Raw genomic sequence first — 17109 nt, forward strand, 5'->3', positions numbered from 1 at the left:
TCATGATTCATTTATATTTTGAAATTTTAGATTCGATTTAAATTAATCAGACAATATAATCGATCATTAATTTAGTTAGAAAATTTTATTTAGTTTAAGGATCATTTTAGCAAATTAATCACGTTTTAAAATTTCGGAATATAACAGTTATAGTTATAATTGGCTATTTAGAAATCTAATAAAAAAAAAACTGATAGAGTTATAGCTTTTAAAGTCCGAAAAAGTTAGAACACAGCTAATGTAAAGTACTATGAATCAATGTGTTCATTTGTAAAGTTCACATAGTTGATCTAAACTATTCAACACGATCTCCATATAAAAATATATTGGTAGAATTTGTTTACTATTTATATTTTGTACATTAATTTTATATTTTGTAGAATTTGTTTACTATTTATTGTTTAGATAAATAGAAAATCACTTATCTAAACATCCTAGATCATTCAAAAATTACAATTTTCTATTATCTAAAAAAATAGTATAAATATTTAAAAAATATAAAATTAAATATGCAAACACATTTCACATGACGATTATGTTAAAATAGTTTAAATTAATTATTTGAACTTAGAAGATATACTAAATTGTGCTATGATACCATATCTATCCTCACTCTAATTTAGGGAGAATTTTACTGGGTTCAATTGATTTTAAAAATGAAGGACCTTCACCGACTGAGGTTAAATTGTGCCTAATTTGGTTAGACCGAGGATTACGTACCTTCACAATTATTGTTGATTAATTGGAACTTGATAGCTTGGATTAGATTATTTCAACCACTAATATATGCATGTTGTACTTGTATTACTGGGTGCATATTACTTCAAACAAATGTGCGTCATCTATCTAGATTTCTTACTTAGACTGTGCTTCAGACCGGGGTAGAAATTTCTTCATTAAAGGAAAGAAACAAAAATGAAGGGGAAGAGGAGAAGATAGTGGCTGCCCACGTCGCAATTCCGCTTCAAAGAAAGGTAATAGAAGAGGAAAGGAGAGAAATGTGCTACTATAGCAAGGGTAAGCCGCTGTGCAAAGCTCCAAAATTCATAACCCCAAATCGGAGTGTATGATGTACTATAGCGAGGAGAACAGCCCTCGAGCTCTTCCTTCCCGTCCCTTCCCCTTCCTCTGTAGTCGTTGATTCTGGAGCACCCTTAGTGTAGTCTACTTAGTTAATTTGTAAGATCATGTGAACATTTTATTCAAATTTTATTTGTTGAGGCATAATTTGACTGATAATGGGCTAAACAAATGTAAGATGAAGTATTGAAAGCAACATCAGCATACTAGTTTTTTCCAACACATTTAATGCAATTATCAAGCCAGTAAACCAATTTACATACATAGATTGTAAAATCAATATTAGAGTAGATTATACAATTAACACTTACAGAATCAAGCATCAGAATCAGATTTACAAGTAGTTGATGCATTCTGTAAGCACTTGACTCTTAATTTGGGAGTATCCGTTTGAGCTCAATTTGACTTGGTCAAACTTAAACCGAGCGGGAAGAGAGAAAAGCGCGTGCTCCTACGTGGGCCTTTTGGGCCTGAACAAGAAGTAAGCCTTACCGCCTTCAATTTTACACATTCGTCCTTCTATTAATGCAAATTTTGATTATTAAATGGGCATCAATTTTCTGCCATTACAAGCAATTGTAAACCTCAATTAAGAATCCTTCATCGAGTGACTTAACGAAGAAAATTGTTAATCTTGATCAGGAATTTTTAAAATGAACACCTATTTTTTAGAACAATTTTTGAATTCATTGCAACATGAATTTTTAAACAACCGAATGTAACAAAATTTGCATGGTACACATTTTCACGTTACAGAAAACAAAATCCCAACTAGAGGCCGAGTAGGACATTAAAGTGGATTGCTGGCTTAATGTTATTAATAATGAATTAAGATAATACTAAATATGAGTCTATATTTATTTTTTATTTCATTTAAATTAGAAAAATATCAAACTGTTTGCTTTTATACTTGTGGTCAAGGTCAAATATTATGAATAGTTCATGTTCTTTAACATATGCAAACTAGATAGTCGTATCAAGCTTAGTTAAGAAGAAATATATTTTTTTTAGTGTAGAAGATTTAAATTCGAAACCGACTAGATAATTTGCATATGTATATTAAAAATAGAAGATTTGAATCATTTTGTTAACTTGAGAAAACAAACAAAAAAAGGTACAAACTTCTTTGTACTATGTACTTAAATTACATCTTTTAGAAAAAAATGATATGACATCATTGAAAAAAAAACACACACACACATTTTAATTATTTTAACCATGCTTGAGAGAGTGTCAAAGAAGGAATGGGCAACAAGATTTATCTGTGTTATGGCATGTGTGGAGACAGAGAAATGAGATAATATTCAGAGGATCTCATCTTCCAGTGGAGATCCTTTGCAGACGAATTAAGAAGGAGATCTTTGAATCAGATTTTGTAGAGGAGATGGCAAACAGATGATGTTCTAGTCTTGATTTGGTCATAGAGGAGCAAGAGGTGCTTGGAGAGAGTTTATTTTTTTTATGCTGGTAGTTTCTACCATGCTTTTAAAAAAAAAGAAAAAAAAAAAAACTATTATATGAAAATTCATATACTCAAATATATTCCAATACATCTAATTGAGTTAGAAATCAGTTTTCTTAAAACACAAAACGACATGATATCCATGCTAGATTAAAGGTTCAGCAAGTTAGGGTCATATTGCTAAAGTTCATGTAATTATTGTCAGTCTATAATAACTCATAATCTCATACAATGGCAAATTTGGTTTTGCCTGATTTAACTAAAACCTAACCTTTTGCGCTATGCTATAACCAATAACTCAGTATAATGATCAAAGAAAAGTATCATGCAAGTGAATGCTGCTAATTTAATCCGTCAAGACTTTTTATTTGCAAAATGTCTTCAATCTGTTGCTTGATGTTCAAGGTTAATGGTATCGGCTCTGCGGTGCAAGTACTGCTGAAGAACAGTACTGAGGTGGACAACAGGAGTTGGATGTTCTTATATTTCTTTTTTTCTTCAGCTGAAATGTGATTGTAAATAGTAGTGTGGGATGTAAACTTTACTTTTCCTGTACGCATTGACAGTCACTGTCAAGCTCTAAAAAAATATGGAGTGCAAATTTAATCTTCATTAATTACTCCACAACCAAATATGACCTATGACAACTATATGTTAATTATTCATGAATCATGGCCTCCTACTAACTAATTCCAAACAAAATGCTCACAATCTGTCCCTACACAGGGGCGTTCTGTAATATTAACACCCCTAAATAAAAAGATCAGGAATGGGTGATTTAGCATTTTATCTATGCAATTAGTTCAGCAGATATACATCTAAACTAGATGGCTGAGCAACGAATAATTGCTGGCATACATCAATATTAGCATAGAGTAATTAATCTGAATTTGATCTCCAGATGATTTTCCAAATTTTTACCTTTTTTTTTTTACTATTTTTCTAAATAGGTAGAAAACCACAATTTGAATGTTCAATTTTTTTAGATCATGTGATTTTCTACCGATCTAAAAAAATAGTAAAAAAAATTACAAAATGTAAAATTTAATCTATTAATATATTTTCATTGGATGACCATGGTGAACGGTTAGATCGACAATGAAGATATTGATCCATAGCACGAACCATTCCGCACTTGGAAAAGTACTAAAGTTACGGTGAGTTGAAAACTTCGTAGATTTCATTGATTTAGGTCTGTCTACATATACACACACAATCTTACACTTTAGTCCCTATAACTATTATATTCACACTTTTACCTAAATACCCTTATCTAACTATACAATATTCAACACTCCCCCTCAAGATGATGCATAGATATTGATCATGCTCATCTTGCCTATTACATTGGAGAAGTCCGTAACACTCAACCCTTTTGTGAAGATATCTGCGATTTGTTCCTTGGTTCGAACGAAAGGCATACATATAATGCTCTCGTCAAGTTTATCCTTGATAAAGTGTCGGTCAATCTCCACATGTTTAGTTCTATCATGTTGTACTGGGTTGTTTGCTATGTTTATAGCCGCCTTGTTGTCACAGTACAACATTATGGGTTTGTTCTCCAACAACCCCAACTCCGATAACAATCTTCGTAACCACAACCCTTCACTCACACCTTGGGCCATAGCTCTATACTCAGCCTCTGCAGTGGACCTTGCTACCACATTCTGTTTCTTGCTTCGCCAAGAAACCAGATTACCTCCAACAAATGAACAGTAGCCTGAAGTTGACTTCCTATCATCAAGACACCCTGCCCAATCGGCATCTGTATATACTTCAATCCTAGTGTGCCCATTCTTACTGAATAGCACACCTTTTCCTGGACAACTCTTGAGATACCTCAGGATCTGATACACGGCCTCATGATGTGGAACTCTAGGGTCGTGCATATATCTGCTCACTACGCTCACAGCGTATGCAATGTCGGGTCGAGTATGTGCCAAGTAGATTAGTCTGCCTACTAGGCGCTGATACTGTCCTCTATCTACTTGATCACCTATTTCTCCCTTCAGCTTATTATTAGGGTCTATGGGTGTATTGACAGGTCGACACCCAAGCATCCCAGTGTCTCTCAGCAGATCTAGAACATACTTTTGCTGTGAGAGAACTACCCCTTTTGTTGAACGAGCAACCTCAATGCCTAGAAAGTAGCGCAATTCACCCAGGTCTTTCATCTCAAACTCTGTGGCTAAGCTGGCCTTAAGCCTCTTCATCTCAACAGGATCATTACCTGTTAATACTATATCATCCACATACACAACCAGAATGCAAATCTTCTCTCCTTTCCTTTGGATGAACATAGTATGATCAGCACTGCTTTGCTGATAGCCTAGTTTCTTCATTGCCATAGAAAACCTGTTAAACCAGGCTCGTGGTGACTGTTTCAACCCGTACAGGGAGCGCTTCAGACGACACACTTTACCCTTCAGTTGTTCATTGTCGAAACCAGGTGGGATCTCCATATATACCTCTTCCTTTAGGTCACCATGAAGAAATGCATTTTTAACATCCAGCTGACACAAATCCCACCCAAAGTTTACCGCACACGAGATGAGGGTTCTAACAGTATTCATTTTAGCCACTGGAGCAAAGGTCTCCTCATAATCCACACCATATGTCTGTGTGTAGCCCTTCGCCACCAATCTGGCCTTGAATCTGTCCACCTTTCCCTCTGGAGTATATTTTGTCGAGTATACCCACTTGCATCCTACAGTGTTCTTGTTGGACGGTCTAGGGACCATATCCCAGGTGTCATTCTTGATTAATGCTCTTATCTCCTCGAACATTGCCTTCTTCCACTTTGGGTCCTGCATTGCTTTCCTCCAATCACATGGAACAGAGTTAGAGTGTAAGGAGGTTACAAAGGCTTTGTAAGTCGGGGAAAGTGTCTCAAATGAGACATAGTGAGAGATAGGATGTGATGTTGAGGCATCTTCCCCTTTCTTTAAGACAGTTGACCGAGCTCCTTTACGCAATGCAATAGGAAGATCGAGATCAGAGAAAAGAGGAGTACCTGAGGGTAACTGTGAGTTACCTGAAGGTTGTGGTGTGAGCGAGCCGTCGACAGGAGCAAGTAATTGGTATTGACCTTGGACCGGAGGTTGCTCAACGTTCTCATGACGAGGTTTTCGAGTGTAAACCTTGTTGATCTGCCTATTAGGAGGTGGTAGGCTTTGGTTCATGCTTGAGTCCAGATCTGTCTCTGTTGGACTCAGGCCGATCGTAGTATCATCGGCTATACTGTTGTCAGATTCCTTACTCTCCCCCTCTCGACCAACTCGGTCTGAGGAATGGGTGACGACCACCTCAAGAAGATCATGAAATGGGACTGAAGATGTATTGGATTGTGCATCGGAGAGAGTAAAATAGGGTTCTGTTTCTCAGAATGTCACATCCATGCTTTCCAGCATCCTCTTTTTCACAGGGTCATAACATTTATACCCCTTTTTTCCACTGGAGTACCCAACAAACACACATTTGTGGGCCTTCGCATCAAGTTTACTAATACTTGGAGTTGTGTTATGAACAAAACACACACAACCAAACTTTTTGGGGGGTACCTTAAATGAGGTGGTCCCTGTGAGCATTTCAAGTGGTGTACTGAAGTCCACCGCTCTCAAAGGCATTCTGTTGATCAAATATGTAGCAGTCTGCGCTGCTTCTCCCCAAAGGTACCTCGGAACATTCATGGCAAAGAGAAGGCACCTTGTCACTTCCAAGATGTGCCTGTTCTTCCTTTCTGCAACACCATTTTGTTCAGGTGTATTCACACATGTAGTTTGATGTATAATACCATTACCTCGCAAGAAGTCTTGCATTGCCCTGTTGGTGTATTCTGTGCCATTATCTGAGCGTAACACCTTCACTTTCTTCTCAAATTGGGTTTCCACCATCTTGTGAAAAGTCTTGAAACACTCCAAAACTCCCTCTTTACTCTTCAACAGGTACAGCCAAGTCATTCGGCTATAACAATCAATAAAGGTGACAAACCACCTTGAACCAGATAGATTAGTAACTCTCGAGGGTCCCCAAACATCAGAATGAACAATATCAAAGCAAGACAAACTTCTATTACCAAAAGAGGGATACATTGTTCTGGTGTGCTTAGCAAACTCGCACGCATCACATACTAGTTTAGTCTTACTACACTTAGAGTACAACTTGGGATACAGCCTTCCAAGCACAGTAAAAGATATATGCCCTAAACGGCTATGTAACAAAACCATCTCCAACTCTGGAGTCTCTGCCAAACAGGCTCGTGGATCCAAAAACTCCCCTCCTTGCTTGAGTCGGTACAAGCCTTTACTCCTCTTGCCAATACCAATCACTTTTCCTGTCTTCAGCTCCTGCAACACAACATGGGTAGGAGACAGAGAAACAACACAGTTAAGATCATCCACCAGTTGACTAACTGATAGGAGGTTATTGGTGAAGTTAGGAACATGAAAGACCGACGATAGCTGGAGGTCTGGAGTACTTGTTACATCCCCAACTCCTGCTATCGAACAAAGTGAGCCATCGGCTGTTTGTACCTTTTCTCTCCCAGACATGGGCTTATAGGTTTTGAACATTGTAAGGTCAGGGGTCATATGCTTAGATGCCCCAGAGTCTACGATCCAGGATCGATCAGGACCAGACTCGGCTATTAGGGCTTTTATAACAGTGCCAACAGGTCTAACTACAGTGGTAAGAAGAGAGGAGAGAGTGTAACCGTCAGCCCCAGATAGAGCAGCAGTAGATGGGGCATTGCTAGCTGGGGTAGTGGACAAGAACCGAGCTGCAAGCTGAGTCACCAGTTGAGTCACCATATCATCAGTGCCTGAACCTGGTGTACTAGTGCTGTCAGCCATATGCGCCTTTTGGTATCCTCCACCACGTCCTGGTCCACGACTTCTACCTTGTCCTCTGCCACGGCCACCATCACGACCTCGACCTCTAGCTGGTCTTCCGTGTAAATCCCAGCAAGTCTCCCGAGTGTGATTCTTCCTATGACAGTGATCACAGACTTTATCACCCTGAGAGGATACTGTGTGTGGTAGGCTGAACATAGCCGAACCCTCCTGCACTGGCAAAGATACCATTGCCTTCCTCCTGCTTTCCTCTTGAACTGCTACTGCAAAGGCATCACGAAGAGCAGGTAGGGGATTCCTCTGCCAAAGACTCTGTCGGATCTGCTCGAACTCAGTGTTGAGGCCAGCAAGGAAGCGAAAGGTCCTTCTTTTCTCCAACCAGTTTGTGAAGGCTAGTGCATCTGCTGAGCATTTCATCGCCAAAGGATCAAAGAAATCCATTTGCTCCCACATATTGTTCAACTCTGAGAAATACTCAGTCACACTCATTTCTCCCTGTACCAGACTGTCTGACTTAGACTGGAGGTGATAGATCTGCCCATGATTACCCTTCTGAGAATACATCTCTGCTGCCCGATCCCACACTTGTTGAGCAGTGTTCAACATCATAAACTGATTTTGCAGTCTCATCTCCATCGAATTCACCAGCCACGACATAACTTGTCCATCGTCTGCCTCCCACTTTTGAAATTCAGTTTTTTCCTCTAACTTCTCATCTCCCACAGCTACGGGTTTCTCTGATGCACCGGTAACATACCCGGTTAGTCTCTGACCTTTCAAGTGCATAAGCATCTGCCTTGACCACAACAGATAGTTCTCAGCCCCATTCAATCTCACTGAGATGACTTGAGACGATTTAGAGAAGCTCCTGTCTTCTGCCATTTTTCTCCCTCTTTTTTATTTTTTTTTTATTTTTTATTTTTTAAACAACGATCAGTTTAACTACGAATCCAGTTTATAAAGGGGTCAAATAATGGATCGTCTACTTAAAAACAACAATCAGCGCTGTGAGAAGAGAAACACGGAGAGAGAGAGAGCAAGGTCTGAAGACACGGGTTTAGGGTTTAGACACACGGAGACGTCTCTGGCGCGAGATCGAGATCTGGCGGAGGCGGAGGCGGCGCGCGATCTGGCGGCAGCGTGCTGCGGACTTGCTCTGGGCGAACGCACGACAGATGCGGACGGCACGGATGGCTCGGACGGCTCACGCGACACACGCAGCGGAGACCCGCTCTGATACCATAAAGTTACGGTGAGTTGAAAACTTCGTAGATTTCATTGATTTAGGTCTGTCTACATATACACACACAATCTTACACTTTAGTCCCTATAACTATTATATTCACACTTTTACCTAAATACCCTTATCTAACTATACAATATTCAACAAGTACCATAGCCCCACTCTGACATTTATATAATAATTTTGGTTTGTATAATATATGCAAATTCCAGTACTTTAAAACAGTAATATTTAGCGACTTAAGTAGACGTGCAAGTTTAAAACCAATTAGATAATTTTAGCGGAATATTTGTAGTCGAGTTGTAACTTGTAATCTTCTTTTGTTTACTTGTTAGAAAGAGCCTAGTACTAGTGCTAAAAATGGATCGATGTGTTAGATTAACATACTAATATTGGATCTGTTATGAATAATTAAACTTCTGGAATTTTTATTTTTTAAAAGATCTCCCAAAACTAGGGAAACCTGTGGTAAGACCTAAAAAAAAGAAAATAGGGTAAATTTTCCTTTTATACGACTTAGTTTTCCATACCCACAAAAGTTATATTTTTTTTCATTTTCTAGTCAAACAAATCAATTCTTTTCGTTTATTTTTTCTTATATGGTGCCAAATGCACATAATTTAACATGATATAATTCCACCCCAATCATCCTACCTTGCTTCACAATTCTTTTCTTTTTTTCAACAATTATTCTAAAAAGCATCCCATCAGGTCCAGCAACCAGTAATTAAAATCCTTTGCCTCCATTAAAGGCATTCTAAATCTTAGTATTAACAAGCATTTAAAGTACAACCGAAATCACAAGCTTAGCATTCTGGGTGCATTTGGGACTTGATACGATTACGTGATAACCGGTACCAGGACCAAATTATGTGGGGCCATAGCTGGTAGCTTATGCTGCCTGAGAAGGCTGAGAGGGGGTCAGTATCGACTGTTCAGTGTTCACTAAGGCAGTGAGAACTTATACAGTTCATACTGGTACTCTATTGATTTCCATGGAAGAGCCTCTGCTGTCTATAAATGCCACCGGTGCATCAGAATCCTAACTGGTTCAGTTATACTATGCCTTCACTATTAATTGTCTGCACCATTTCAATTTTGTGACAGATAACTTGTCTACTATTTCAGGTGTATTAATTGAAACAGGCCTTAGCAGCACTTTTGTCAATTAATTTCATCATAAAATAATAAGGAACAATTGTATTTCTTTACAAAGAACAATAATATATCTATACATCCCCTGCTGACTAATAAGTCCCCCATCGATCTTTATTCAACACACTTCATTTTCAAATATACCATACCAAAGAATAACAAACTTAACACCCAAAAATGAAAAGGAAATCATCAATTTGACTAAAGTAACAAATTTCATGTCGATCCAACGTATTGCTTGACTGGAAAGCTCAAATCTCCGCAATCTTTCCAAACCAAATCCGCTAACCAAGGCAGTACAATCCTGTAGAGACACCGGTCCCTGAACCATCTGGTGGCACCTGACCACCACTTTTGCTCACCGCAACCGCTTTGTTGCACCCATCCAGATAACCATGAACCCGCAATCAGACCTGTCACTCTCCACTTCCTCTCGTCCACATATCTGTAACACATTTAGAAGAGATTTTTTACAATATTCTTTTTGAGGAAAAGTAAGGGTTAAGCCATATTTAATTGATAATTGCAGTTATCAAGTTTGTATCCACGATTTACAGAAATTTAAAATGCTCAAAACAATTGAGCTTGAAAGTTGAAACCATAAAATAAATTGGAAAAAAATTAAAGCAAGTAAAAAAGAAGTCCCTTAATGGGTGAAATAAAACTGACAGAAAAAAACAGATATAAAAGAAACAGCCTTTAGAAGTTGCTATTTTACACCAGAGGTCCCTGGTTCTTCTTCCTATCGTACCAGCAGTATACTGTACCAGTACAGTTTTGAGTCTTCATCAGTTGTAACAGCCTTTTTTTACCAGTGAGGGGATATGTTGCGTACTGGTCCGTGACTGACTACGTCCCATCTTGTACCGGTACCGTACCAGTAAGGGCATATGTATTTTTTACCAGTCTGTACCAGTACCGTACCGATGCTGCTGGGTACTGTCCTACCTCGATTTTTTACAATATTTGAAATGATTTTGTCCGTGACTGACTACATCCCATGTTGTGTACTGGTCTGTGACTGACTACATCCCATCTTGGACTATTTTTTGAGCATTAGTAAATTACTAACAATTTTTCTTCTTGAGCATCAGCTCGGTTTACATCTGTTTTAATCAGATTTTCTATAATTCCATTCACATAAAACATGTCATTAATGTAGGTGAATAAAAAAATAGTTGAAATGAGTACCTCTTCAACCCTTTCTCCACCCACTGTTTGTCATTGGCTACCGATGTATGAGATTGACTGAGGCATTGTGCAAGGACAACAGCATCCTCAAGTGCTGAGCAACCCCCCTGGCCGAGATCAGGTGTCATGGGGTGCATCGCATCACCGGCAACAGTGACATTGCCGTCTTGAACTCTGCCTAAGGCTACATTCCATGGTACACGAAATCGGAGTGGGCCCCATGCCAGAGTGGAGAGATCTGTGCGCTTGGCGACAGTAAGGAATTCAGAAGGGAAGCCTTTCGCTAAATTGTCTGTTATTTCCTTCAGTATCATTTCAGGACTCCTTGATGCATCTTGTTCTGAAACATTTTGTGTATAATTTGTTAGAATAAAGTGGTCTATGTTTAAATTACACCATCGTACATGAAAAGTAGTATGAAAGATTTAAAAGAAACGGGGGGCAAATGAAATAATATATTCTCACCTAAGGAAGAGGAATCATGGAAAAAGAACCAGTAGAGTTCCCTGGAGTTGAGAGGAATGAATCCAGCCCGGATGCCGACGCCTAAATACTGCCACACCATCATTTCAAATCCATGGTCTTCTGGAAATACCGACAGCCCGTATGCCGCCAATCGACCCGAATTCAATGGCTGAGATAGGCCCAACCACTGGGCCACTGCAGAGTGGACCCCATCACATCCTATCACCACCTAATACAACATGAAGGGTTCAGATAAAATGTGAAATATCTTCCTTGAGATTAATATATAAATCGGAAAAACAAAATTAAAGCATACTATATGTTTTGCCTTCTTTTAAGAGAATTACAGACACATTAGTTCACTGTGTCAGCAGCTCATATGAAAGCTTGAACAGTAGCATTAGGTGTTGTACAGTACCAGCGTTACTTCTCTACTTTACTGAATTTAACACGTTGAAATCAGGAACTTGAGTTCACAAGCTTTGTATTATACCTTAGCTTTAATAATGGTACCATCATCTAAATGCAGGGCAGTAACTTTCGAAGAATCTTCTAGAGTTTCGCTCTTAATTGAGATTAGCTTAGATGAAAACCTAATTGTATCCGGTGGCAACTCTTCTGCTAGCGCATTGAGCAAATCCTCTCTTTTAACACATCTCACACCAATATCATCTCCCCTAAATAAACACAAAATTTGTAAACTAACGGACATAAATTCAGCACATTATATTAAAAGTTTAAAATAATAACTGTCATGATAAATTATACTAGTGATCATATCTTATAAGTTTGAAATTAACAAAATAATAACCGATGGGCCTAGGGCCTTTTTAATCAAAAAATTAACAAATTTTATTTAGAGATGAATTAAATTACCTATCCTTCTTCATTGGCAAGACCATCTCTTGAGAAACTCCTGTTTCCAAGTTTGTAGTCAATGCTCTGATACAAAAACAATCAAACAATCATTTTCTGAACTGAAAAAATAATTAGAGTTCAAGTATTATCAGATGAAAGCATATTGAAAGATTGAGGTACTTTGTGAAGATTTGGTAAGCATTTGTGAGTTTATGATCCACACGAAGCGCTCTCAGTGCAAACCAGGCATTGGGAGCTAGACTGAGGGCTGTGCCACCAGCTCGGAGCTCCTGATGCCGCTCCAAAACCTGTGCCTGGAACCCGACCCTTTTAAGAGCCACAGCTGTTGCCAGACCAGCGATTCCTCCTCCTACAATGACAATTTCTGCGTTTTCTACCATCTTCAGCTTCTCTGTTTCTTTTCTCTGAACAATGAATAACTGGTGTTATTTTCTAGCTATTGTATTCTTAGTTTGGTCTTTTAAAATGCATTTCTTCACATCTTATATATATAGGCATATAGCCTTTACATGCACTGGGAAAACAGTTCGAAACGTCACTGGGAGAATATGACGTGTCAATGATGTCAAGGGGAGAGTTATGACGTGTCAATGATATCACCAGGAGACTATGACGTGTCAATGATGTCACCAGGAGACTATGACGTGTCAATGATGTCACACGGACAAGACTCGATTGACTATTCTACTGTACCCATCTTTGGTGCACCAGACAGAAATGCATGAATTAATTGACAAAAGGGAATAAGTTCTCAATTTTTATACGACACTACCAGTATGGTTGACGAATCAACGGTCAATTAAAATGTTAATATGTTTGTCACGGATGGCTAGGGGTGTCAACGGGTATGGTACGGGTCGGGTGGAGACATTTACATACTCATACTCATTAAAATTGATCTTACCCTACCCTATCCATACTCATATTCATACTCATACCCATTAATGGGTATGAGTATGGGTGGAGACATTTTCATACTCATACCCATACCCATTAAAAATTAATCTTACCCTATCCTATCCTTACCCGTTAATATTATCCATACCATACCCATACCCATTAAAAAAAAAAAAACTATTATATGAAAATTCATATACTAAAATATATTCCAATACATCTAATTGAGTTAGAAATCAGTTTTCTTAAAACACAAAACGACATGATATCCATGCTAGATTAAAGGTTTAGCAAGTTAGGGTCATATTGCTAAAGTTCATGTAATTATTGTCAGTCTATAATAACTCATAATCTCATACAATGGCAAATTTGGTTTTGCCTGATTTAACTAAAACCTAACCTTTTGCGCTATGCTATAACCAATAACTCAGTATAATGATCAAAGAAAAGTATCATGTAAGTGAATGTTGCTAATTTAATCCGTCAAGACTTTTTATTTGCAAAATGTCTTCAAACCTATTTTTTGAACCAATTCTTTAAAAACAGGCCGAAAGAACATTGGACACATTCTGATCAACACCAGTCAAATTTGCCTTTTATTCTGTACCTCGTTAATTAACTGGAGTTTTAAATCCTTTTTAGTGGAGAGAGTTGGGACAAAACCGAATAAACTCCTTTATGTACATTAAATGAAAATTGATAGGTTAAATTTTCATCTTTTTTATGCCAAAAAAAAAAAAACAATGAAGGTTTATTATTGAAATACTATATGATTTAAAAATGGAATCCTCATTTAAAAAATTGTATCATCTGAGCAATAAAAGATTTTGTCTACATTCCTATTTGCATTCCTTTTTATCGATCTTTTTGTTGAAATACTCGCATTTTTTTATACTTTTATATTAACATCTAAATTAAATTTTGTTAATTTGTTAGTTTACAGTTCTAGGGTTTAGGGTATCAGTTAATGTATTAGTTAATTATCTGGTTGTTTGGTGCGGATTTGTGACTACTATTTTTTTTTTTGAAAAGTAGTGGATTACCACCGATTTCATATATGAAACCAAAAGTACTTCTTAACATGGTATCCAAAATGGAGACCAAAGGAAGAAGTATAAAGTCATACAACAAAACAGTTATAATGAAGTAATAAAAAACAGATCATGCATACAAACCAGATCTAGAAAGACAGAAAAAAAACTATCCAAACATAGTAACTATAAACTAATAACAGAAACTACGCCAAGGCTTCCCAGTCAACTTCATCATCTTCATTTAGGTCGTCTCCATACATTGGACTTAGGTGGTTGCCACTGCCACCATCCCGAGGTGTATTGTTGAGTGCATCTGCCAGAGACGACAGCAGGTACACTGTGTGAGCAGTGTCCAGGCTGCGTGAATCGTCCACCGAAACTTGGTCTGAGAGATCCTTAAGATCAGATGGCATCATTAGACTTAATTTTAATAAAGAGTTTTTTGGAATAGAAGTGCACCATAGATGTGCTAAGGAGAGAACCTTAGCACCAATCGATTTAATAGGTAAGGGGGCTGTAGGGTTAAAACAAATCCTATTTCGCTCTAACAATATTGTCCAAAGGACAGAGGCAAGCAGCAAGAGTAAGGTATGTTTATCCTTTAACGGGGTACAGGCCTCAATTAACCACAGATCATCTAAACTAACACCACTAAAGACAAAGTTATTATGAGAGGCAATCCAGTTCCAGATGCATTGAACATAGGAACATTCAACAAACAAATGATTTGTGACTACTATTAAAATGCCAATGCATATATAGTTCTAGTAATCAGTATTGTGTTTTAAATTCACACCATTTAGACCTCTAAATTTAAGGACTAGCTAATTTACAAGTAATCGGGCATGATTATTTGCTAAAACAATTTGCTGCATCATCATCATCATCTTGATTAATACCACTATTCTTTTTGTTACCATTATCGCAAGTTCGCAATCTGTTGCTTGATGTTCAAGGTTAATGGTATCGGCTCTGCGGTGCAAGTACTGCTGAAGAACAGTACTGAGGTGGACAACAGGAGTTGGATGTTCTTATATTTCTTTTTTCCTTCAGCTGAAATGTGATTGTAAATAGTAGTGTGGGATGTAAACTTTACTTTTCCTGTACGCATTGACAGTCACTGTCAAGCTCTAAAAAAAAATATGGAGTGCAAATTTAATCTTCATTAATTACTCCACAACCAAATATGACCTATGACAACTATATGTTAATTATTCATGAATCATGGCCTCCTACTAACTAATTCCAAACAAAATGCTCCCAATCTGTCCCTACACAGGGGCGTTCTGTAATATTAACACCCCTAAATAAAAAGATCAGGAACGGGTGATTTAGCATTTTATCTATTCAATTAGTTCAGCAGATATACATATAAACTAGATGGCTGAGCAACGCATAATTGCTGACATACATCAATATTAGCATAGAGTAATTTTTCATTGTTTTATACTTAAGAATAAATTATTTGGATATAAGGAAAAAGAAGTTAGTGTTTTGGTTCGATCATCGTAATTTTTTTTTTTTTTTAGCTCTGCTAGCCTCCAAAGTGCACTTCTTCTGCTTAATTATTAGAAAGGAAATGATATATACAACGAAGTCGTGTTTTGGATCCGATTAAGCAGGTATTGCATAAGAAACCAAATTTTGACTTCCCGGCATCTAAAATTTTATTAAAATTTCCGGGTTGGATTGGATTATTGGATGGCCTGGAAATTTAAATAGGCCGGGAAGCCCGTGAAAACAGAATTACTTAATATAAAACACCCACCACGAGAAAAACAATGGCCCAAACTACTCAATGAACCATCCATAACAATTAGCTAAGCACCAACAGCAGTACAGAACAGTACAGTGCGGATCAGTTTGTGTTATGGATTTATATCTTTGTTTTTAAAATCCAAACAATTAATCTGAATTTGATCTCCAGATGATTTTCCAAATTTTACCTTTTTTTTTTTACTATTTTACTAAATAGGTAGAAAACCACAATTTGAATGTTCAATTTTTTTAGATCATGTGATTTTCAACTGATCTAAAAAAATAGTAAAAAAAAAATTACAAAATGTAAAATTTAATCTATTAAAATATTTTCATTGGATGACCATGGTGAACGGTTAGATCGACAATGAAGATATTGATCCATAGCACGGACCATTCCGCGCTTGGCAAAGTACCATAGCCCCAATCTGACATTTATATAATAATTTTGGTTTGTATAATATATGCAAATTCCAGTACTTTAAAACAGTAATATTTAGCGACTTAAGTAGACGTGCAAGTTTAAAACCAATTAGATAATTTTAGCGGAATATTTGTAGTCGAGTTGTAACTTGTAATCTTCTTTTGTTTACTTGTTAGAAAGAGCCTAGTACTAGTGCTAAAAATGGATGTGTTAGATTAACATACTAATATTGGATCTGTTATGAATAATTCAACTTCTGGAATTTTTATTTTTTAAAATATTTCCCAAAACTAGGGAAACCTGTGGTAAGACCTAAAAAAAGAAAATAGGGTAAATTTTCCTTTTATACGACTTAGTTTTCCATACCCACAAAAGTTATATTTTTTTCATTTTCTAGTCAAACAAATCAATTATTTTCGTTTATTTTTTCTTATATGGTGCCAAATGCACATAATTTAACATGATATGATTCCACCCCAATCATCCTACCTTGCTTCACAATTCTTTTCTTTTTTTCAACAATTATTCTAAAAAGCATCCCATCAGGTCCAGCAACCAGTAATTAAAATCCTTTGCCTCCATTAAAGGCATTCAAAATCTTAGTATTAACAAGCATTTAAAGTACAACCGAAATCACAAGCTAAGCATTCTGGGTGCATTTGGGACTTGAT

The 17109-nt window shown here is 37.2% G+C and overlaps 1 protein-coding gene and 1 long non-coding RNA gene across 2 annotated transcripts; both read right to left on the bottom strand.

Annotated features, from left to right (window-relative positions):
* Nucleotides 1–9784: 9784 nt before the first annotated feature.
* On the bottom strand, nt 9785–12792 carry LOC144566486 (monooxygenase 2-like). The gene is made up of 6 exons (XM_078316517.1): nt 12485–12792; nt 12323–12388; nt 11940–12123; nt 11447–11675; nt 10982–11321; nt 9785–10235 (listed from the first exon to the last, which is right to left on the bottom strand). Exons 1-6 carry the CDS (start codon nt 12703–12705, stop codon nt 10007–10009), a joined length of 1269 nt encoding a protein of 422 aa, XP_078172643.1. The 5' UTR covers nt 12706–12792; the 3' UTR covers nt 9785–10006.
* Nucleotides 10666–10969, bottom strand: LOC144566487 (uncharacterized). Its single transcript, XR_013515204.1, has 2 exons — nt 10813–10969; nt 10666–10777 (listed from the first exon to the last, which is right to left on the bottom strand). It is a non-coding gene; the product is annotated as an uncharacterized LOC144566487 (long non-coding RNA).
* Nucleotides 12793–17109: the final 4317 nt, after the last annotated feature.

Source organism: Carex rostrata, chromosome 15 (genome assembly GCF_964058835.1).
Source record: "Carex rostrata chromosome 15, lpCarRost1.2, whole genome shotgun sequence".
NCBI lineage: Eukaryota > Viridiplantae > Streptophyta > Magnoliopsida > Poales > Cyperaceae > Carex > Carex rostrata.

Bases quoted from the DNA above. Each gene is read 5' to 3' on its own strand.
- LOC144566486 (XM_078316517.1), bottom strand. From the start codon at position 12,705: ATGGTAGAAAACGCAGAAATTGTCATTGTAGGAGGAGGAATCGCTGGT. The intron at 11,676-11,939 runs GTATAATACAAA...ATGTTGTATTAG, and splicing joins GTACCATTATTAAAGCTAAG to GTGGTGATAGGATGTGATGG. The intron at 10,236-10,981 runs GTACTCATTTCA...AATGTGTTACAG, and splicing joins GTGGAGAAAGGGTTGAAGAG to ATATGTGGACGAGAGGAAGT.